At 26.8% G+C, this 26149-nt stretch overlaps 1 protein-coding gene across 1 annotated transcript in view; it reads right to left on the reverse strand.

Annotated features, from left to right (window-relative positions):
- LOC123299984 overlaps positions 1 to 26091 on the reverse strand; it is a 71426-nt gene extending 45335 nt beyond the window's left edge. Inside the window, exon 1 of the mRNA XM_044882430.1 lies at positions 25870 to 26091. Coding sequence (XP_044738365.1) covers positions 25870 to 25972 — 103 coding nt within the window. The 5' untranslated portion in view covers positions 25973 to 26091. The remainder of the gene's footprint in view (positions 1 to 25869) is intronic.
- Between the last annotated feature and the right edge of the window lie 58 nt (positions 26092 to 26149).

Consider the following 26149-nt stretch of genomic DNA (forward strand, 5'->3'; position numbering starts at 1 on the left):
GTTGGATATCATCTGTTCTCGATTTTTTTTTATATACCAGTGAAAATATAATGTTTAAAACAGGAATAGCAACATCAATCTTGGCATATTTATTTATAGACGTTTTACTGTAAGCTAATAAGACGAGAATAGATTTACTTGTTATTTGACTCAGTTGAAACAAAACCACAAGAAAACCTTTTAAATACCTGCTGTGGTTGCAATGTTATTGTTATTAAAAAAAAAATAAACAGCTATTTTAATATAAACATGTGATTAGTTTAATGGGTTTGGCGACAATTCCAGAACGATTTCTGTGTATATCAAACCCAATGATTTAAATATTAAGTTTTTAATTATAACTGCATATTGTTGAATTAGGGAAATAAAAACATAAAAAGTTATTAATGTTTTTTATAAATTTTTTAAATTAAAAAAATTGCTTCTTTTTTTTCTAGAATTCTATTCGAAATAAACAGGTTGGGCTCAGGAAACAAACAATCGATATTTGTTTTTTATGGCAAAGAATATGGCATAAAATTACAATCAACAAATTAAATTTCGATCTTGATATAATAAATAATAAAAGTGTAAAATAACAAGATAAATTAAAAAAATCCACTAATTTACATTTCAGCTTTAACAATCGGAATCCATTAAAATCTAGATTGACTCAAATCTTTCCAATAATGTGCCTCGACTGTTAAAGTCGCTATGTAAACTACTGGACTTTCTATTTTTATTTAACACAGTTGGGCTTTTAAAGTAATTTTTTTAATTTTATTAACTTTTTTTATAGTTTTGACCAAGTAAAACGTATACAACCTTAAATGATAAATTTAATAAACATTTAACGTTTAACACGATATTCCAATTTTTAAATAAATTAAAAATGATCTTAATGGATAGGTAGTTACATTAAATAGAGAATTTGTTGGGACCCATTAGAGAAGAATGACATTGTTTGCTGTGTGTGTGTTAAGTGATTTTAATGAAACATATTTTAACACAAGATTTATTTCCTATTCATTTGAAAATATAAAAAATAAAATGCATTAAAATAAATTTTACATTGGTATTTTAAATCGTTATTTATGGACATAAAATGTGTACTTCTGTTACAAGACTTATGGTATGCATTCAAGAAGCTTTAAAACGTTGATGCGATTAACGACGGTAACAATTTCAAACGCATACCATTTATTTAAGGTAGTACGAGCGTCAAGTTTTGGTATAGCTTCATGAATGTAGAAGACAAATATGAATAAAATTTTCAATTTTTTGAAAATTAATCTAGATATCGAAAAACTGTATGCTTTCTTTTCGTCTTTTATTGTCAAATTATAACATAATTCACATTCAACGAAAATATTTATTTTTCCTTAATTATTCGGGCACAACGGGTTTTTTTTTTGTTTTAAATAATTCATTAAGTTTTAAATAGTTTTTTTTTTTTTTTTTAATTTTCCACCGACTGGTTTTGGAGACATCTATGAACACATATAATTCATCTACCGTTTTCCCATAAGACCATTGTTAAGTATGCCTACTTTGGAAGTCATTTATTTATTTAAATAATCAAGCAACTGGCGCTCGTACATCCTTAAAATATACAAATATCTTTTACAATCGTTCTTTTTTCCTTGAAGTGTCTATGCTAGTTATTTATTGTCCGATTTGTAGTTCCCACATCCCACCTGAAAAATGGAATTTCGTAAAATGATGTGGATATTTCATCATTTTTATAATTTTTTTCCCAAAATTCTCGAACCTGATCTTTTTACTTTTTAAATTTTGTATGTTCTACACTTAACAACTATCTATATAATTTATCTGTCCACCATCTTAAGCCCCGCCCTCCCTCGCTCCTAGTCCACTGGCTGCCGGAGCTTTTGATAATCATCGTAAAATAAATTTTAGGACAGAAGCTTCATTAATGACTGAATCAAAGAAGTAGAATAACTTAGTATGAATATGCAACCGTATTGTAAGATTCCTATGTTTATAATAAATCTAGTGAGATTGTAAAGTGAGGATAGATTGTAAAGATTTACCAGAAGTGAAAAATTACCCATGGCTACCCATGGCCAATATGGTCAAATTGGTCATATTAGCCATTAAAAATGTAAAACTAGACTTGATACCATGACAAAATTTGAAAGTGAAATTAAAATTGATTAAAAAACGATAGAAGTTATAAGCAATAAAAAGATCCATCTCCTTTTAGCAAAACAAAGTTTTATATGTAATATCTATGGCGATACCCATGTATGACGTCATTATTGGGTAACTTCCTCTTTGTTTAATTAGGAATTTTAAACGTTCATATCTTGCATACTAGCAAAGATTTTTTAAAACCAACATCACTTTTCTATTCGTGAGAATTCTTCATCGGAAGTGATAAAAACATTTTTGTTCGATTATAATCGAACTAGATTTATTATAAAGTAACGATTCTTAACTATCCAGCGCCATATATATCTAAGTAAGTATAAATACACCTTTTTGTACTTTTATTATTATTATTATTATAATATGTGTATAATGATATTACATAACAAGTAAATAACTTCTTACAACTTGCATTTTAGTATTGAAGCTCTATAGTTATCTATCTATGGATGACTTTGAGCGGTTTATCATCAAAGTAAAAATTTATCGATACTTACTTGTGTGAATACTTATACCTATTTAGATACTTTTATTTGAATTATCAAATGCATTATTATTATTTTTTATTGAAGATAAATATCTTTAAATTTATTTTATTCAGTTTTAAATACACGGAGAATTAAGTTTATTAATATAAAGAGTGAAATCTAATCATTATTTTGTTAGTTTAATACACGGAGAAAAATTTTGAAATGTAATTTTTTGGTATATCTCTTTGAGTTGATGAAACACTTTTAAAATAACTCAGGCTTACGTCTTTACCATACCAAAAAATGATCTATAAAGTAATTTGTAAGACATAATATATTATTTGATTTATTAAATAAGACATCCCCTTTGCTCATGTCATAAGATTAAAATTTCAACACTTTACCGTATACGTATAATAATTGTTTAAAGGAATTTTTTTTTGTTCAAGAATCACGAATTTAAATCGGATCTTTTTGTATTTTCGTGTGTATATATGTGAAAGATTTATGTATATAATATATCATTTAAAAGATAAATACTCCATAGCGAAATGATAATATATTATTTATACCTTGAGGATATCGCAAGATGGCGGCGATAATGACCTTTGAATTTTGTTGGTCAAAAAATTATTTTTATGCTTATAAACATGAGTTTTTTTTTTATTGAATTTCTTTAATTATATGTGAAATGTATTGTGAAATCGCCCAACTACAATTTTAACTCCTATACCGTGTGAAGGCACTGATTGAGGAAATTACTCGTATTCCAAGCTACAGTCATTTTTATTATCGATATTTACTGATATCATTCATGATGAAATGAACCCTTAGTTTTTGAAAGAAGGAAGGCAGAAATGTGATAGTTATGCAACCAAATTTTAAAGCGCTTAGGTACAATCCAAATGCACATTTTACGTACTTGTTTGAAACAAGTCAAAAATTTGCGTGGACAAAACCTTAATTACTTATTGAAGAGAGCGTCTACAGGTACAATTGGTGCGGGTGATTTTGAATTTTTCTGCCACAGTCTGCCTACAAAGTTTCTGCTTGATTGGATCAGGGAAAAAGGGCTAAATCGATCCAATTCAGCAGACAATCAGACAAGCAGAGACTACTAGTGAAAAGAAAGGAGTAAAAACACTATAAACAGAGCCAATTTCCGTTGTGAGACTTTAATTCATGGCTTAAAAAACACATAAACAAGAAATTTTATTCAAGGTACGACATTTTCTCCTATAAATACAATCGAAACAATTATATTAAGATGTTATTAGAAATTTCTTTTGAGAGGCTTGAAAAAAAGGCGTGTATAAATAATAATATATTTTAGGTATGAATTGAAATACGAAAAAAAAAATCTTTAATTTAAAAAGGCGTGTTAAAAAGGCCTTAAGTAAATTACCTATTATTATTAGAAACAAAAACTGATAAGAAAATTGGTAGTAATTTTATTATTAAGATATTTATTGAAAATTTTTAATCAAAGTATTATTAATTTTTTTTAATGTGAGAAATTATGTATTAAATTTGAATATAATCATTGCTTTAGTATTATGCTTATAATTTAATAAATTTGAAGTCGCTTTATGAAGCTTTTGAGGGACACGAACTTATCTGAGACAGCTTAAAGTAAATTATGTTAATTGAATTTTATTCAACGTCATGATCAGATTTTGGTTGTCGCTCAAGATTGGTATAGGCCAAAATTGTGTGTGACTGTGAGAGTTTTTGATCAGAATGATCCAAAGAACATTTGAGGATGTGTTAGAAAAAAGTTTTACAGAAAGCTATTTTCCAATCTAATATTGCTGGGTCCTTTGTTACTTTTGAGGATAACTATGTTTTGCACGCAACGAATATCTGGTATTTAAAATAGCATTCAGGCTATAACTCTACGCATATATAAATCTTTCGATTTCCCTGCGTGTAGTAACAATTTACATATAAAAACACATAGGGTTCAAAAATCATCAATAAATTATTACAACAAATATAAATAAATTGAAAGTAAATATTGAGAAATATTCCAAAAAAAAAAACTTTGTAAATACTTTAGTGTGAGGTATAGACAGAATCGCTAGCCATTGCACATACTTTAAATATGTACATGCTATAAGGGAGAATGTAGTACCAAGGATCAAAAATTTACATATATATATGTAAATTATAACAATGGAAATAGTCTTTCTATGTAGGATTTGTTACCTGTGATTACCTATTGACTCATAGATAGATAGAAATTAAGTCGTTACATGGTTATTAAAGTGGCTCTGACAGTCATATTATTCATTTCATGACACTGCTGAGTGATTCAAGGTACATTGTATCCAAGGTAGTACACTTTACTATACTCATATATGAATGACTAGCTTTGTATATATTCATTGTTTTTATTTTTAAGTTTATTTATTTTAAATACATTATCATTTTTCAATAAAATATTACATAACAAAATAATATTGAGAGCCTTAGAAAAGATGCGAAGATGCTTCTTTCGTAAAAGTGCAAGGCACTAAATAATTTTTCGTACTTGAAGATCTAAAACACGTTAAAAAATGAATGATCAATTAAAATTAAGATTTGCCTTCGAAAACCACCTTGATTTAAACCATTTTGAAATCCATCAAAATTACTCTTGATTCGAATGATGATATAAAAAGATTATAAATATAAATATTTCATACCTATTACGGCCATTCTTATCGAAAAATAGCGATGAAAAGAAACAATTACCTGTAAAAAAGAAGCTTGTTTAATTCATAATTATATTGATTATTAAAGAAACGCAAAAATAAAAGTATTCTTAAATATAATCTCTTCATTCATTCTTCACAGCGCTCCCACCATATTCTTATTTCATTGCGAATATTCGAATTCCAGAAATATTAATATCATAACGTATATATTGAACTATTCTTCCAGAACTATTCGAAAATTGTTGGAAAAATATATTACTAACAATTTTTAAATTGTATTTGTTACTATTTGGTGGGACAACAACAACTTATTAAATAAAGTAAAACTAAAATAAGTCCTCTTTAAAGTGAAAAATTTATTGCAAACTAACTGGTTTGTCTTTTACAAGGAATAAGTCTATCTACCAATCATTGTATATTCTAAAATCTAAAAAATTTCAGAACAAATAAATCAGAAAACTTTCTTTTCCACTACAAATAAATATTGGAATGTATAATTGCATTTTGAGAATTATCGATGAATAAATCAATTACCTTTTTCACTTGTACATACTTTTTGTTTCATTCCAGAACACTTGATATCATACTGCGTTGTAGCTAAATAACAATAAAAAGCCAAAACAAAAAAATAAAAATTTTTTTTAACAACATTGGTTTGTTGTTTTAGATAGAATTGCAAAACTAACAACAACATTAACCATCGCCATTCACATATATAATGAGAATTACATTAATATTTGCGGAGGAGAGTTCAAATTATACCTCTTATCTGAACGCTCTTTATATAAATAAAAAAAGATAGATTTTTGATTTTTCTTTTCTTTTTGAAATTTGGTAGGGGAGAAGTATGGGCATCTGAGAGACTACGTTTACCATTTCGAACACCAAGGCTATTTTAAATAAAACGTTTGATTTTTTATTAAGAAGTTGGACGAAGTTTAAATCAGTTTTGAAAAATTAAAGGGGAAGGATGGGTTCTCCGATAATTTAAATAAATAAATGACTTCAAAAGTAGGCATATTTAACATTGTTTTTATCGTAAAACGGTAGATAGATGATATGTTTTCATAGATTTGTAGAAAACTAGTCGGTGGAATTAAAAAAAAACTATTTAAATTAAAGTTCAAACCTTAATAAATTATTTAAAAAAAAACTGTGTCCGACTAATTAAGGATGTATGAGCAGGGTAGTGGGGACTCAAAAAAAAAAAAATATTTTCAATTTTGATGGTGAATTATGTTATAACTTGACAATATAAGACGAAAAGTAAGAATACAATTTTTCGATATCTGGAGTAATTTTCAAAATACCGAAAATTGAAAATTGTATTTAATTAGTTTGCTTTCGATATTTCGAAAACCAAGGCAGATATCGAAAATTTTTTATTCATATTTTTCGTGTACATTCATGAATTTATAACAAAATTCATCATCAAAGTTGAAAATAAGGTACAAACAATTTCAACCACAAGTCTAAAGTTGACGCTCGTACTGCCTTAAAAGAATTCTCCCTTCAATATTTTATAAACTTTCGGTAAAAAAGTTTGCTATGTTTGTTGCTGTTTGCTATGTACCAATAATAATATACGTATGGCAAATATTTATTATAATACTCGATATTGTCTCTATGTAAATCGTAGTACCGTTACCACACCTCCAGGCTAAAAACAAAATAAAAAGAAAGAGACAAGAAGAGGTTTTGCAATAAAATTATATTATAAAAGAGAATTGGTTAAGTCTGTGTCTGTGCCACATGTGTATATCTATATACGGGACCGTGAGCCCATTGTCAAGCGAAGTATAATCAATTTGATGAGTCTTAAGCAAAAAAAGTTTTCTTGTGATTTTTTCCCAAAGGGCTTAGTTTTTAAAATAAAAATTCTTGGAAAAATAAAAAATGCAATATTCGATTTTAAGAAAAAATTCTAATTTTCACGTATGTACAGTAATTTCGGGGAATATGGAATATTAAGGGAAGTACCGAATAGGTGCTATTTCATTTATAAATGCACTCACAAATCGGAAAACTCTATTTCCATTAATTCAACACAAAAGTAACAGTAAATCTTCAAACTTTCATTATTACAAACTTCCCGTTATCAATCCTCAAAAACGACAAAACGTATCATAAAAATAACGCTTTATTATGAGCTCACGGTATAATAACTGCAGTATAGTATGTATAATATATTTTAATACCACCAAAGGGCAAACGGCGACGTTACTTATCGCTTTTTTTTTGTTTTTAACTGGAAGGTAAATTATAATTTATAATTATAAGTAAGACAGACTAATGTACATTTAAACACCACACATAGTACCTATAAGAACCGAAGTAACCGAAATTTATACTTATTTCTTTCTTGCAAACACGAATTAAACGTCAGATAGGTAATCTAGACACTACTTTTACAAGTTTTTATTCACACTTTGCTAATAAATATTCGGTTGTAACTGATTAATATTGTTACTAAATCTTTACAACCCCACATACGAGTAATTCGAGAAGAGTAGAGTAGAGAAGTATCTTTTAGAAACCTAGTAACTGGGAAACATTCCTTTAATTGTAACCATTTTCTAGGAGAATATTCGTAAGTTTTTAATTAATAAAAGAACAAAAGATATCGTGAGACACCCGGTAGAAACTATGTTCCTTTCGTATCTTGGTACATTGTAAATGCAGCGCTTACTTTTTTTATTTGAAATGTATTTTTCTGAAAATTTAAGGTATTAATTTTAGAAGTCAAATACTTGTTTGATTCTTTAAAGAATTTAATTTTGTAACTACTTTTAGTTTTTTACTGTATGAATTAATTGTAATATTAGTTTTAAAAAGACATACTTCTAATTGAGCAGTCAACCCAATAAGTGCGTACATTACGTTTGGTTTGATCAGGATATTTATTATGACATAACATTTTTCTTGTACTTACTATAAATTATCTCTGTTATCTTTAACTTCTAATAACTTTCACAATTCAATTTTTTAAAATGATAAAATTTTGACCAAATAAAATACAAATTGACAACTTTTTGCTTTTTTCAAAATTCATGGCAAGCTGAATCGATTGAAAAATTTTTAGTTTCCCAAGTGGTCTAGATGAAAATGGCTTTTAGTGTCGTTTATTTTATTTCCTTTTTTTTGGCTTCACATTTCAGTTGGTTCGGTATTGAAGTAAATCAAACTCTCTTTTTTTTTTGTAACTATGACCATAAAGTACTGAAATTACATATGTAAAAGTAAAGAAAATTTTGAACAAAGAATTTCAAAACATGTGCAACATCTAATAAATTTATGACAATATATTATTCAGTAAAACCCATTAAAAAGATATTTTTAAAGGTATTTAAATAGTTTTTCAATTGATTCAAAGATTATGGGAAAATAACAAAAACCGATTCATACAATACATATTATATAATATATAAATCGAATTATTATCAGATCGAAAATATCAAAAAGTCAATAAATCCCCCATTAACATATAACACTAAAAACCAATCTTTCTATATAGATACATACTACTCACACTCAAAGTCGTAACTAAATAGGCGGTTTTTATTTGACTCATCTTCTTCTTCCTCTTTGCAAAAGGTTAAATGTTATTGAAAACAAATAAATTTTAGAACTATCAAGATTTTAAACAAAATATGAATTTTTTTTTTAAACTTGCAAATCTGTATAGGAAACACTTTGAGGTAAATATCATGAAAAAGAAATTATTATAATTTATAAAAGCTAACACAAAATAATCTTTTATTCAAATGTGAACATAAAAGTATACAAACAAATCTTTGAATATTTTCAAAAGTAGTTGGAAAATCTAAACAATTGATTTCAAAATAATCTAAGAGAATAGGTATAAGGTCGATCTTCACCCATCTGATACATATTTTTATTGAAATTTTCTATCGAAAAGTATTCATGGCTATTTTTAATTAAATTTATCTTAATCAATTTTTTCCCAGGACAATTTTTTGCGGGCAAGTCTATACCATTTTTTTCGTAATTAAATTATCTTTCTTTTGATACTAATTTTGATTGGTTAACAGATTGGTGTAGTTATTTATATTGACTTACCTATTCAAATGGTATGGACAAATCTACACCGATCTGTTAACGACTCGAAGTTGGTATCAGAAGAAAGATAATTTAATTAAGAAAATAATGGTATAGGCTTGCCTGTGAAAAACTGTTCATGGAAAAAATTGATTAAAATTAATTTAATTAATAATGGCTATGAACACTTTTCGATAGAAAAACTATGATAGTCGTGTTTATAAATCAATAAAATTTCATAAAAAATATGTCTCATATGGCTATGAGGTGGGTGAAGTTTGACCTTCTCTAGACCTCAATTTGAGGAACATAATTAAAAAAATTCCATCAAGAAAATTTCAAACAACCAAATTTTTTTATTCGAGAAATTACCAAAACAATAAGAAAATTAGCGAATGCTTGTAGCCGTAAACTTCCAATAATTATTATGAAAACAATTTTTTAATACACATGACTATATTTTCTGAATGCGGCCCTTACGAACACCATAGTTCTTAAGCCTACTTCCAGAAACTATTTTATTTAAACCAATGATCGTGAGAAATTTTCGTATTTAAATTAAATTTGAATTCAGGTAGCTAAAATGCAAAATTCTGAATAATTTTAAATCAACTTAAAAACCATTATATTATTAATTAAAATAAATTATCCCAAATACTTTAATTTAAGTATGTGATGAATGCTATTAATAATAAAAAGACTAAAACCAATAATTATTTAAAATAAGAATATATATACAGGTTGATTGAGTATAAAAAGTTAAAAATTGGTTTAGCTTGCACATTGTTGTCATCCGGCTTATTGGTAAAATTTGTTCCAATGAAGCCCTATCTATCTATTACCCAACAGCCTATATTAATATTAATTTGGTGATTTATTTTTTTATTAAATTTTTATTCTTATAAAATCATAAATAGTAAGATTAAAAAATTATGTTTTATGGGAGTGGTTTATTTTTTTTATTTTATCTTTATTAACTAAATAAATAATATTTTAAAATATAAATTATAATAAAATATTATTATTACAATTTTGTGTAATATTATAAATATTATTTTATTAAAAAAATATTTAAAAAAAAAATGTTTATTTAATTCTAATTTCATGTACAAAAGACATATTTGTCAAGTTTGTCAAAAACCATGTAATTTATTAATAAATGAAAATTTATTAATTATTTAGTAATAGTAACTTATCATAAATATTAACAAAAAAAAACGTAAAATAGTTTCAATTTTTTATAAATATGGGAGAAAAATAAAGATATTTAAGAAGACGATAATGAAAATAAAAAATCTGAGTCAAATTTCAATGCGATGATTATTTCAGAAGACGGTACGATGATAATTTTATAGCCTATTTTCAAGAAAAATGAAAACTTTATGAATTGGCTTACTAGATGTTGTTGTAAAATAATTTTTAAAATATTTGTTCGCCTCTAAACTTAATACAAATTTAGGGAGGACACAGCGGAATGCGATAGTTTTAAGGAATGGATTCTAATACTACTAATACTAGAAAGTACAAGTCTTCAAATGAGCTATTGAAGTTCTAAATTCGGTGATTTTTCGCAAAAGTACAGGTGTTTGAAATTTTGGTAAAAGTTTTTGTTTTTGTAAATATGCTTTACCAGTTTTTGTGAGTATTATTTGAATTTTATCCATTGTGTGCGTAGTCATGGTAAGGACAATAAAATCGATGCCAGCGCTTCCAGTGAAAAATTTTGGCGATAAAGGAGGCTGTTATGACTAATTTGCAATTCTTTACATGTTAATGTTCTAGAAATGTCAAATTAAAATTATTGAAAAACACTAATTAATTAAACTTAATGCATTAAAAATTGTGAAAATAAGAAATCAAATTGCACAAATATTATTTTTCAAATATAAATTATCATGATTATTTATTTAAATTGTGAGACAATAATATTAAATTTTTAATTTAAGTCATAAATGCAATCCATACTATTATATATGCATCCATTCAATTTTATAATTAAAGTAGTGTATCGTTACCATCGAAACGCCTCCAAAAAAACTCACGCACGGTGTGAATATTTCAAAGAAAAATTCATATAGGTAATATACGGTTGGCCAGATTTATCCACCAATTAAAGCTGCACATTTATAAAGAAATTTTAAGTAAGCTAATATTTATGAGCAAACCAATTAAGAATTTTCACATTAAAAGCATAATAAACTTTTTATTAATTAATAAAATAAGCATAAAATCACGGTAATAGCATTCTATGAGTAAAAAATAAATGACAATATTTCAAAAATTATTAAACTGATAATTTCTGACTTTCTGTAAAATACCTAACAGTAAAAAAATGGTTTTTTGTCATTTATTTTAATTTAATATCTCTCTTAAATGTGTTAAAATATATAAGTTACGTCAAAATTAATAGCTTTTTTTTTAATTATTTTTTATTTTAAACAAACATTCAAACAATTGTTATTTGTTTAATTTTTAATATTATGCGAAGTCAACCAAAAATATTCAAAGTCCGGTTTATTAACAATGATGAGTTCAAACCAAATAAACTCATTAAGCAACCAACTGCAATACAGAATATTATAATACCTAAGTGTTTTTTCTTAAAAGCCACCATAAGTTAAGGTTACTCGATCTATAATGCAACTTTTCCAAATGTTTCATGCAGTATTTTTTGTCTCTCGTTTCTTTCTTGAATACTAAAGAATATTCCGAAACTTATTGATACATTCTCGTTCTAATGAAACCCGTTTAAACTAGTACGACCCAATTTTCAGTCACTTTGTCATGATAACTTACTTCGATACCAAAACGAACTTACTTCAATGCCTTTATTAAAAAACTGAAATTTTGTGTACCAATTAATGAGTATTTAATACGCCTTCTGTATAAATTTTAAGTCGATTCCCTGTTCGGTTTACGATAAGTTAATTATTAAAAACAGTCCTTTTTTTACATGGTGGTATATCGTCGTAATAAATGTTGGTTTTTTAGTCAATAAGTGCTTTTAAAAATGTTACCATTTACATAAAAAACTTTTATCAACATTCTCAAGTTTTAAGCTTTAAATAATCATATCAAATTTAAGAACAAAAAATGAAAAATTCTTTTTGGTAAAATCACTGACTTTGATAGCCAATTTCTCATAAACCGTACAGAGAATCGATATGAATTTTTCATATAAGACGTATAAAAGCCTTGTTCTTTGAGTCTAAAAAGGATGTAATTGGATTTTCAGTTTATGAAAAAACAATAAACAAAGTTTACTGAGTCTAATCCAGAGGTGATTGTACAAGCGACTACGTTGTACAATTTACCTATGTGCTGTGGCCATGTGCTTTTTGCTTTACTGTGTGCACAGACGAGAAATGTATGATAGTATTAGTTGACAGATTTATTGCACTAATACAACTACTATTTGGATAATTTTTTTCTGTTTCTAAGATATCACGTTCTCTGTTTCCTCAATAGAAATGTCTTAATTCTGTAAAAAATAATGTCTACAAATTGGTACAAACATACCTATTAAAGTAACATAACAGAGGCCACCTACATCATTATTTTAACTTATATATATATTCAATTAAATTTATGTTTTGTGTGGAGTTGGTTACTACGTTCTTATCCAAGTAACGCCCCCATTAATTATAATTGATCAGACCACCGATGCCTGATTTCGAGTCCACCACCTCCCAGTCTAAGCAGTTAATCAGGTAATGTTTATTACGCCTTTACTCGCTCGGACACTTAGACGGTTAAGTAAAAATTTCAATATTGATTAATCACAATCCCTAACGAAGAACCTGACGTTAAGTTTGCTTATTACATATGAAAACCAACATTATTTAAAAATTATTAATATTTTTTAATGTGATAATTAGTTATGTACTAAATTATTATAACTGTACTAATTATTACAAATTATTATTAATATTATATTTAAGTAAGTATACCAGGCTTGTTGAATAGGTATAAGTACGTACCTACTCAGTATCATACCAAAAATATACTTAAATTACGTATTTAAACTTACACCACATATGATAAATTTATTTTAAATCAAAATTACTGTTCTTGATATATTTAGTAATTATTATAATTATTAATCTTTATAAAGTATGCTTTTTTATTATATTTTTGTATATTATATAACTACGAAAAAAAATTAAACATCTCAAAATTCAAATGTATGTTAGTCCATTATCGGTATTTAATTATATACACCTCTGGATTTGAGATGTGTCGGATCTGCAAAAAAGTAGTAACCGTGGAAATGGACTGGGCCACGAATCATTAGTGTCAAGATCTGCGGATATAAATGCGATACGAATCTATATTTTAGAGACACAAATTTCGTACACAAACTTACAAATTATGTATTCGCAAATTTAAATTGCTTAAATTATTGTAATTTGATTATAATCAATATATATATATATATTATATATATATTGATTATAATCAATATATATATTAACTTCTTCTACATCAACAATATACTTCTTCTACATCAACAATACAAATCAGCAATGTTTAGACACTTACTTCTTCTTTATTATGATTCGAATCAAAATTGTATTGTTTTTTTCTAATTTTTTAAATATTTGTCAAAAACTTTCAACAAGGGAAATTTTCAAAATTTAAAAAAACCCCCGACGGTGCAATTTTTCCCTTGTAGCTCTCTCAAAACTGAGCCGACTATCTTGAAACATAGCTTAGAGCACTCCCGATTAAATTTCCTTTCCAACAACAAAGAAAATCAAAATCGGTTCTTCCGTTTAGGAGCTACGATGCCACAGACAGGCATACACACACACATAACTGTCAAATTAATTATTTGACAAAAGTAGTTTAAGCTCCCTGGCACTAGCCTGTAAGATTGTCCATCTATCTGCCAAGACGATATTGACTGCTTACGCTTCAAAATATAAGGAATTACATCATAGGTTCAAATTATGCACCAGTTATGCGAAGTAAATACTTGAAAATTTATGAAATGATGGATATTTCCCTTAGGGTTCAGTCTAATATAATATATCTCGAGTGGATGTAGGAAAAAATAGATCGAAAAAATTTCTGTAATGGAGTCCCATTTTTAAACGCAAGGGCTAAAAACTTCAGAACCCAACCAACTCCTCTATAGTCGACAAACTCAACCCATCCAACTCGTAATTACAACAATTCCCCGGGTCTGTAAGATTTTTTGTCTATTTTTTTCGATTATCCTCTCGGATACGTAAATAATTGTATTTATTGACACTTTATGGTGAAATTAAAATAGATATTTTTTTATTCGAAAATATAAAACAATATAATCGAATGTGGGAATATTTTCAAATAAATACGTTATCTGAACCTCAAGAAAGCATAAGGCTATATCATTATGGATAAATAATCTTTGCACAAAGATAAAATGATACCTTTAACATATATAAATTAATCTTTAGCGCATATTAAACAATCTACCCGAAGAGGTACAAAAACTCGGACAACATTAAAAAAAAAATTGAAAATTATTGAATAATTACGTTAAAATTTTGAGAAATTGTTCTTAAACTTCTTAGAAATTACGAAAGTCAGGTCCATTTGAGATAGATGTCTTGAAAACCATAAATCTGATTATTTTTTTACTGGTGGGATGTTTTTAGCCCACTTAAATAAGTCTGATCCTTTCATTAGTTTTGATGTAAAATATTTCAAAACAATTTCGAATTTTATATATTAGTAGATTTTTCTGAATAATATGACTTCGCACGTTAAATGAAGCTAAATTATGAAATAAGCAAATTCTTAGCTTTAGGCACAAAAATTTAATGATAAATTTAGTTCAAGAGCCTGGCTTTAGTAAACGTGATAACACCAGAGATTTTTATTTCAAAAATTCATGCTTTTTAGCATACGTTTTGAAACGTTTCAAGGTTCTGAAAGAAAAATGTCCACTTTTAATGAGTTAATCAGTGTCCCACTAAATATGCCTTTCAATATACGCCTAATGTTAAGTCAATTTATTATCTTATATAACATAACAGATATAAAATAACATTTAGATTATTTATTTATTGTAATAATTTCAATAACCATTTATTATAACTCTCGTCTCGTATACAGTCGTACGAACGGACATACTTACGTAAAAGACGATCGATAATTTCTGTTACTGTAATTAAAATCTGTAATATATTATCAATACCTATTCTATATGTATTGTAAAATATATATAAATGTGATAGATTTCTAGATAATAAATTAAAATATCTGTTGATTTATTATTGATAGTTAAAATAAAATTAATACATAAAAACTTAAATTACAAACATTATCATATTTTTATGTTACGACTGTTACTGGCTGGCTGTGTATTACAGCGGATGTTTTTTAACTGTTTAATTAAGGTATGAAGGATAATTTTATTTATAGTTTGTCGCAGAAACAAAACACTAAAAACGGTCAAAGTTCGAAAATTTTGAACAGTAAGTCGGATTTGAATGCGGTTTTCGGCAATCGATTCGTTAGAGCGACAGGAAATTTTGTGACCTAAATTGATTTAAAAGAAATTGCATTTTAAATTAAACGTAAATATACTAAATTTACAATTAGGTTATGATCATGATTCCAGCGTGTTACCCGAGGGTTGTTGGGGTCGCTGAACAAAAGTATTGCTTACACAATTGGTCTCTGAGGTACCTAGTGTGAGGATAAACGTTATCCTAGTCGTCTCCTGGAGTTTTAGGAAAATTCGTTATATAATCGGTTCAATCGGTTTTTTTGAGAATGTCCTGAATAAGGAGAAAAAAATTAAAAACCGTGTCGACCGATTTTATTAGGAATATACTCTTTTATGGTATCCCCTCTCCTAATGTAACGCCTTAGGCTTGGCCCATGTTTACTAAGTATTAATTTTAGAATGGTATAATGAACGTAACTTTTAAAATTGTTAAAACATCAAAATCAACGTGTCAGCACGATTTACAAAATTGAAAACCTTTGCAAAAAAAACAATCAATTGCAAAAACAAATTGATCAATTTTTATTGAACAAAATGAAAAGTTATTTTGACCTTTCAATCAATGACTGGGTGTAGGTATTCTGCTGGTTTTTTTTTTTCTTTGACTAATAAAAAAGTATAATGGTTTCACAATTGGAGATATGGTTATTGTACTATACATGCTGTAGGTGTGTTAAGTTACCAAATATGGGGATACCTTTGATTTGAATTTGTCATTAATTTTTTTATTTTTATTTGTCTGTTCACAAAATAAAAAAATCCATTGCCATAATCTACTCAAGGAAACTAATTTTAATATCACAGAAGTAAACAAGATATTTTTTTAAACGAAACTAATAGCTCTGGAGCCCGTGTCGGTAAAATTGCACTTACACGGATTTCGAAATTTTGCATATGAATCAATACTATTTTAAGATGATATTTACGAGAAAAAGGTTTCATACAAAAGTTGTTTATTTTATTATAAGAAATATTTTTTACATTTAAACTTTTGTTGTATCTCAAACGGTTTACAAGATGGGTCCTACGGACTCAAGACCCAATTGACCTATGTTGCTCATTTACGAATTCGACCTCACTTTTCACGTCCTGAGTACGCTGTAAGTTTCAGCTTGATATCTCTTTTCGTTTTTGAGTTATCGTGTTCACAGACAAGGACGGACGGACGAGCAGACAACCAAAAATGGACTAATTAGGTGATTTTATGAACACCTATACCAAAATTTTGTTCGTAGCATCAATATTTTTAAGCGTTTCAAACTTGGGACTAAACTTAGAATACCTTGATATATATTACATATATACATGGTATAAAAACTAAAAAACGTATGTATATAAAATATGGTGGAAGCGTTGGGAAAATTAAGCCATACCATAAAAATGCATTGTCACCGATTTACCATAAAATTAGATAAAAGTTTGTAAAATAGATTGTGCAACATTTTAGATTGAAAATAATTAAATGAATAAATTTTAACCACAAGTTAAGAATATTACTACCTGTAAATAATATGATATGAATAATTTATTAGCTCAATTTGAAATGTTGAGGTTAATGAAACAATACGATCAATAAAAATCAAAATAAAAAATTTGATATATATATATATATATATTAAAATCAGTTTGATATTGAAATCATTAATCATTTCAAGTAGATATTTGTATATCTATCAAATGTTTAATTATTTGTTCAAAATTGTGATTAATTTGAATTTTCAATCATTGGCTTCTCTATTATTTATATATCTTTACAGCTGTCATCAAAATTAATCTGATCATGTTTCAAGATGACTAGTGAACAAGAATAATGACATACTCATGGAAATATATACTAATTCGTATCTTAAAATTAATTTTTAAAACAAGTGAAAACAAACAATTGACTGAGTTAATTGTTGAAATACCATGTATAGACAGTGTTGATTACTCTGTCACATTACACATACATAGATATCACACATATATAACTGATATTCTCGTATAATACATACTTTACAATTTGCGCTCTCACGAGTAAACAGTGATGTTTACGAAAAAATGTTTCAAACAAAAGTTGTTTATTTTTTTATAAGGTACATTTTATATTTAAACTTTTGTTCTATTTCTAACAGTTTACAAGATGGGTCCTACAGACCCAAAACCCAATTGACTTATGTTCATTATGCTCATTTACGAACTTGACCTCACTTTTTACGTCCTAAGCACGCTATTAAAATTTCAGCTTGATATCTCGTTTCGTTTTTGAGTAATCGTGATGACAGACGAACTGACAGACGACAGACAGGCAGACAGAAAACGGGAAATGAACTAATTAGGTGATTTGTGTGGTGAATATGCTCTTTTTGGGTAAAATCACAGACTTTGATAGTTAATTTCTCATAAACCGTACAGAGATTCTATATGCATTTTTCACAAAAGACGTATAAAAAAGTGATTAATTGATAAATAAAATTATTTATTTTTCCGGTATCGAAATATCTTCATTTAAACAGGCTTATTTTCTTATCCTATTTGTTAAGCTGAAAATGGCGAATACAGTAGTACACAGCTAAATTTTATATATAAGAAAGCTTAACATCGCTACAATTCCAAGAAATACTATAATTTAAATTGAAATATATATATTCTCAGTTTGTAACTAATGAGTCATAATTTTGAAAAACTGTTTTTTTTTCTTAAACTTTGAACTAAAAACTGGTTAATGATATAATTGACCTTTTGTAATAATGAAAAATTATGTTTTATTATAAAAATAAATAACGGATTTACATGTGATAAATTTACCCTGACTTTAAAAAATAAAATTATTCAATAACCTGTACAATGATACAACTTATTACATTATTATTCAAGGCTAACAGGAAGATATTCATGAAAACTTTCATTTTTCATCATTCATCAATAAAACATGTTTATATGTCTATAAAGTAAGAAGAAAAATTAAAATTTTTCTGTTAATTTTAAGAAACTGGAAATCTTGATAATCTATATAAATGAACTCCTATTTCTTCTAGTCATCGAATCTGCTGCATTAGAGTTTGTGAAAATAAGAGACGAAATTGCATATATAATATCTTTTAAATGTAAATTAACAACTTACTTAAATTTGTTAGAAAATAGTATTTTAAATTTTCAATGTTAGCCAGATATACAATCCATATGCTTATATATCCATCTATAAAATTTTATCAATGGATATAATGTTAAATTAGATTATATCAAGTGTCGTTACCATGGAAATTCGGGAAATAAAACTCATGTAAAAGCCGAAACACATATTTAAATTACATAATATATAGTTTTCAAGGAAGATTTTTGTAAATAAATGATTCATGCTTGCGGTTAAATGATGAATATTTTTGTTTAAACGTTGTTTCAAGGTAAGAACATCTACTATTTATGAATTTATTTATTCAGAGTTTGGAAATTTTTAAGTGGTAATCTCAACGAGGAAGTTTGATTAAAGTTAAAATCTACTTCTTATTAAAATTATGAAGAATTTGAATTCGGATTTGGTGATAAAAATTTTCATGTAGCTTGCTTCTTGAAAAACTCGCAAAGCTACATCACTTGAGTCATATTTGCCCCTCATTTAATGTATTTTAGTACTTTTTAGATGATTTTCATTGAAATTGAAAACTACAAACAATTATTGTTCTGTGGTATCAAAATGGGGTAGCTCCTTAATTTGGAGGAGTTCTGGAGCAGTGAAGCATTACTGCAACTGTTCTTACTCGTAAGCGGATTTTTGGAGGAGGCTCACTTAAGGGGATTGAAATCTTTGAAAATTTAAAAAGATTAAAATTTGTGAATAAAAACAACTTATTTTTCAACAATAACTAATTTAATCAAAATAAATATTTTTAATTAAATTTTATGATTTTTTTATACAATAAAATCAACTTTATAATATAATTTCAATTTCAACTTTATTAATGATTATTTTATTCTTAATTTAAACAGGAACTTTATGCGTCTCTTTGAAAATTCGTCCAGTCCAGGTCCAGTTTATTATATCTCTTTCAATATACTCAATAGCATTAAAGACTTTAACCGATCTGAAATACTTCAATCGCCTATACGATTTGTTCTCTTAAGGCCTGGATTTACATATTGGGCCACATTGACCATGGTCCTAGGTGGTACACTTTGGGGGCAGCAAATTTATCGTCAGGTCAAAATATTTTAATGTACATGTGAATTCATCGTCATGGTCTTAGACATGACGAAAAGTTTTGAAGATGTTCAGAATATGGTTAATTCTTAAGCATCGATAAAAAAAATTTGCGTGGAATTTTTCTCTTCAGTCCAAATTCTATATATATTTTATTGTATCAGAACTAGATGAAGAAACTTTTTTCCCTTGCCGAAGGGTGGCGATATCTGTAAACCCGGCTCTGGTTTCCTTCATAACTAAACATATTCATAATAAGATTTTAACGTTATGAAAAGTATCTTTTAAAATTGTGTCCGCCAATTTTGTTGGAGTTCTTCAGTCGCTAATCTAGTCTAATAGAAAATGTAGAAATCTAGGAACTGCTGAAGATTTCATGCTATGAAAAATTGAGGACGGTTATAACTCTGTCCAGTACGCAACGAATTTTGCCTGAAACACTTTGTAGATGGAAGTATTTTTCAGAATCCATTATTATAACATTTAATTATAGACTAAATTAAAAAAAAAGATAATAATATTAGAAAAAACAGAAATAATTTAAAGAAATGAATTTTAAAAAATTATCATTAATTTGATAAATCATTGCAGACAGACTATTCGCTGCTTGTTAGAATAAAGTACCCACTAAGACCAACAACAACGATCAGTGATTATATCATTACAAAGTATATAAATGATTTACGAGTGAAGTGATTATCATTTAATTTCAATTATATAATTTTTTATACAAAAAAATTAAATTTTTTATAATGTTTTTAAAGCGTTCTCAGTTTATAAACATTTAAATTATAAATTACAATCATTAATGTTTATTAATTTTTTATTTTTGTAAACTGTTTTTTTTTAATATTTTGAGTGTCACGATCACGAACCCTATTAAAGGTCACGCTAACCACGATAACGACTTATGCAGTTGTTTTATTAATAACAATTTTTTTTTAAATGGATGGTTTAAAGATTTATTTTGGAAAATGTTATGAATAATTGGAAAAAGTGAACATCTTCGTTTCTAAAATAATAAGTAAAAAATAATTTTAAAATAAATTATAGTATTAGAGGTCAGAAACTGTCCTTTGAAATCAACGCCAATCACATTTCTAGTAATTGATTTCACTAGCACCGCTTCGTCGCTTCAATAGTTTCACAAGGGTTCCCAATAAATTTTTTAGTCAATTCTATATTTTTCAAGAACAGTTAAACTAGATTAATCTATAGCTTTATTCAGTTTACTGAAAATAAAAACTGCTTTATACAGACGTTCCAAATAATCACGTTTTCTAAGGATCATCTATAAATCGTGTCTGTGCATTCTCATTAATGTCCTTTATAAGCAGGTAAATTTGTTATTACCCCTTACAGTGTTCAATTTATAAATTTGAGCTGTTATTGATTTCAGCTGTAAAATTTTGCGTTTTTAACATAACAATAATAATTTTGAAACACTAATTTACATGTGAGCGAATACATACTAGATTAACTTTAATATTTGCTATTTATAATTATGAGTTCACATGTCTTATGCAACTGTGCCCATTTAAGGTTGTTTTTAAGGTGTGTTTTGTACAATATCCATATTTACAATATCATAAAGTATATGCTCAATAGTATATTTGTTATTTCTTAAAACAACAACAAAAGTAGAGCTTTTTTTTAAAAAGTTTGCGATATCATAGTAAATTTGACACCATAGAATTTAGAACTTTTTAATAAAAACTGATTGTTTTCTTTACAAAAACTGTTTAGAAGGCACGTTAACAGATTTTAGTTCGAGCTTTTTTTAACTAAGATAAGTAATTTGATGTAACAATGTAATGTAATTGTGCATTCAACAGAAAAAAAAAGCTTTTCAAATTAAAATACCTTAATATTCAAAAACTCAATGTGTATTCGAATGAATTGTAAATGATCTCGATTAGGCCATTTTTCTTGGAGAAACAGATGCTTGAAATTTCGCAAATATTTGATATAGTTTTGAAATGGATATATTTTTAGATCCATAAAAGAAGGTTACATTTGATCCAAAGAAAGTTTTCTTTTTTTTACCTAGGGAATGATATATTTTTCTCTTTTCTTATTACTATTGCTATTTCATATATAGTTTTCTTTATTCTTATTTGCAATATTTGAAAAGGTTATAATAAATTGATGAAACGTTGTACATATTAGTTATGAGTTATTAACCTAGAAACAAGCTATTGATTTGTCAAACATGATTTGGTTGATTAACTTAATATACTGTTAACTACCTTCACCCATCGCTAAGTTGTTCAATTTTATTTTCCATTGTTATTAAAATATGGTTATAATTAGAAATTTTTGATTCAACTTTGTTGAAATCCTGCCTGACCCTCAAAAAAATCTTAAAATTTCATTAAGGCTGCACTTTTATCTTTGCAAAGCCATTTGAAATACATTCATGAAAAATCATTCCCAATCGAATCATGAATAATCATTTTATGTAGAATTTAATCTAGGAAATTATGCCAATAATCTCTTCTATGGTCATCACTTTTTTTTTTTTTATTCATAATCTTTCAACCTAAATTTTTGTTTTTTGTCGGTCTTTTGTGTGATATAAAATTTTTATTTATAAATAATATTTATTGATTAATATCTTTAAAGCAGCAATAAAATATTAAATAAAAAAACCTTGACCAATTTGTTAAATGAAATTTTTTGTAAATTATCTTTTGTGTATAGTGTTTAATCGGTAAATATTTTGCTTAACAAGCTATAAAATATCTTAAAACGTGAATTATGTGTTTTTTTAAATTTAGTCATATCTTATTATAGGAATAACATTGATTAGAAAGTATATCTGCTTATGTTTTATGGGTCATTTTGATTTTATAGAATAATATTCTTGATTCTTGTTTATTAATATTTCTAGGTATTAAATTATATGATTTTTAGCTAGCAAAACAAAAGTCTAGTTAAAAAAAAAGTTCAAAAATTATAGGATGACCTCACAAAGGCACAAAATAAGAATACAAATTATACTGGAAAATCAAAACCCTGATTCCATAAAAAATATCTTGAAAAGCCCTTGAACCCTTGTTTATCGGAAACGTTCAGTAATCCAAACACTTTTCGTTCATCTTTTCCACACAGGTCCCCACGCATGTGAGAGTACAATCACATAAAAATAATATATGTAGGGGAACTCGAACAACTAGGGCACTATATTATCAAATAGAGGACGATATATATATGGTTAGTTTTCAATACTTTAATGTCCTAAAATATAGAAAATCAAAATTTAAATAAATTCTGATTCTAGTACGCCAATACTGGCTCGACTAACTTTAATATTGGTGTTTTTGTATGATTATTTATTAAATGCATAATGTATGTAATAAGTTTTTATAAATAACATAATAAGTCATAAAGTTTTATACAAATATTGTTTACTTTAAGTACACCTTTTGAAGGTTAAATAATTTCTTTTTACTCTTGTGGAAAATGAAGTGTTCTTTAACCGTGTTATTTCATATAAGTTAACATAATTTCTATAAAAGTTTTTTGTGCTATTTTATAAAATTATGAAGTTTCCATTTCTATAAACTTCCTGTCTAAATAAAACACTGCCTAGGACAATCTCAGAAAAATGAATGTATGGAAATATTTTAGACTTGCGTTTCAAATTTTGAGTATGAATTCTGTTAAAACTTGAGAAAATAAGACGAAAATTAACATTAAAATTTTTCGATATGTCTATACCATAGTTTTTGAAATATTGACGCCTAAAGATTTAGAGAAAATCACTTATAGAAGAAATAACATACAAATTCCATTCATTTCATCACTTTATATGTATTTTATGGAAAAACGAGTGTCACTTGTTATAATTTTTGTCATAGGAAAATGGCATGCTTTTAACTAATGAATATTAGTTTTCCAAATTTGTAGCCAGGGTTTATTTTAAGTTTTGATAAGATTTGTAATTCGTACAATTTAAAAAAAATATATATATGATAGTACTTCTCTTTTCGATTTCAACCATATTCCAAAACAAAAACAATAAAAGTATACCTTACCATATATGGAATTTCACACGGATAAAGGCCATTTTATACCACAACCAAAAAAAAATTTTGTTCCTTTTCAATTCATAAAGCAAAAAAACCTTTAAACGACTAATACAATGATAAAAATCAATACAAATTATTTAAAAAAAAAAGTAGTAAAATTATACCGCCTTATAAAACATATTAATATTAAATATATTTTGAAATAAACTTAGTGCCTATAAGTAGCATCTTATACTTAAAGAAAGTTTAAAAATGTCTATAGTGCCTTTACATTTATAAATTATAGTAAAAACTGTATATAATGCCGTCAAACTGATCAGCAAATTGAGAATAATAACAAAATATAAAAGTTTCGACCCAATTCTTTAAAAATTCTACAAAAAAAAAGAGGTCTTAATATAATAACAAGGGAATTATTTTTATATTTTCTACTGTTATAATTCAATTTCAAAATGAATTTATTGATTAGTTTCGGGTCATATTCGAAATATTTCGAAATTTAGCAGATTTTCTCGAACATATTAGCTCAAGAGATTTCGAATTCACAGATCAACCCCAAGTTATGTATTCCTTACGAAATTCTGATATGAAAAGTCCTTAAGTGTTTATCATCTTGACTTCGACGTAAACGACTAAGATCTGGTTAAATACTATATTACCATAAGGCGGTAGTCTTTGATACATATATGAAGATGCTGCAATCGACATAAAGAGCTTTTTTTAGTGCCACTATAAACAGTTTTTACTGTAAATTCGCCTCTTTAAGCCCAACCACACTGTTGAGAACACAACACAACAACGCAGACACAAGTAATATTATTATCTACCTACAAATATCCAGTATTAAATTGATCAAGATTCGCATTCGTTTGCCATATTTGGAAGTCGTTTAATTCTTGGAATGAATTTTTATTGGAAACCAAAATATAAATTGCCTACTCGACAATCATAAAATGACGCCATTTTTTGCGTAAATGATTAAAATTTCGTTTTTTTGTTTTGTTGATAATTTTCCAAAATTTCTGCTGAATTTTAACGATAAACTTTTGGTCATAAAATACATCAAATAATCAAATAGTCAATTTTCGGTTTCAAAAAGCATATAGTCATTTTTCGAAAGAAGCATCCTGATTAAAGAACATACATAGTAAAAATCATGGTGGGAGCGCAGATAAAAGTTATTTTTATTACAAATCGATATGTTTAATTCACTACCCTGCGCTTCCACCAAAATAAACGCTATTATTACAACTATTAAATTTTTGAAATCCTGAACACATGTTTAGGCTGTTCATTGGCAATAGTCGGTGATTTGATAGAAGAAAACTTCAAAAGCCCCTACAAATACACCCGGTTGCTTCGTTCTTATCAACTGACAGTGTGTTCAATTAATCAACCCTTCTCTAAATTGTTGTTTTCGGAATTTTAGACGTTAGGCTTTCAGTTCATAGTAGATGAAATTATATTCGAAAAATTACTTATTTTCTAAAGTGTTATGCAGTGGTAACCTTTTTTTTATATATAAACAATATTAGCAAAATCTCTCACTTGAATAAAATGAAAGTAAATTAATTCACGGAAAATCGATAATATAAATAAAAGAAAAGAAATATAACCTAAAAAAAATTTACATAACTTTCAAAACGGAATTGATACAAAACAAAACAAAAATAATTCAATTAAATCAATAGCCGCGCCATGACCATATTAAAAAATTTATGCAAACTTTCATTTAACAAACTAAACACCACCATATAAGCTAATCAAAAAAACTCACCTTTTGCATAACTTTCTTGAGTATTAATTAGTAAACCTATTAAAAATACACCACACACAGCAGAAAACAGTTTCGAAGAACACATTTTCGATGTCGAAAACATTTTTTAATAAATTTACACCAATATAAATATCACAATAAATGAATAGAAAAAGAAAAAAACGGGTCACTAAATATAACTAAGAACTTTTATAAAACAAAAATTTTATTTACAAAAAACGTTTTCTTAATTTCATTATTTACATAAAACGAAATAATTTTGCTGCAAATACGTGAGTTT

The sequence above is a fragment of the Chrysoperla carnea genome, chromosome 5, assembly GCF_905475395.1.
Source record: "Chrysoperla carnea chromosome 5, inChrCarn1.1, whole genome shotgun sequence".
NCBI classification, from domain to species: domain Eukaryota; kingdom Metazoa; phylum Arthropoda; class Insecta; order Neuroptera; family Chrysopidae; genus Chrysoperla; species Chrysoperla carnea.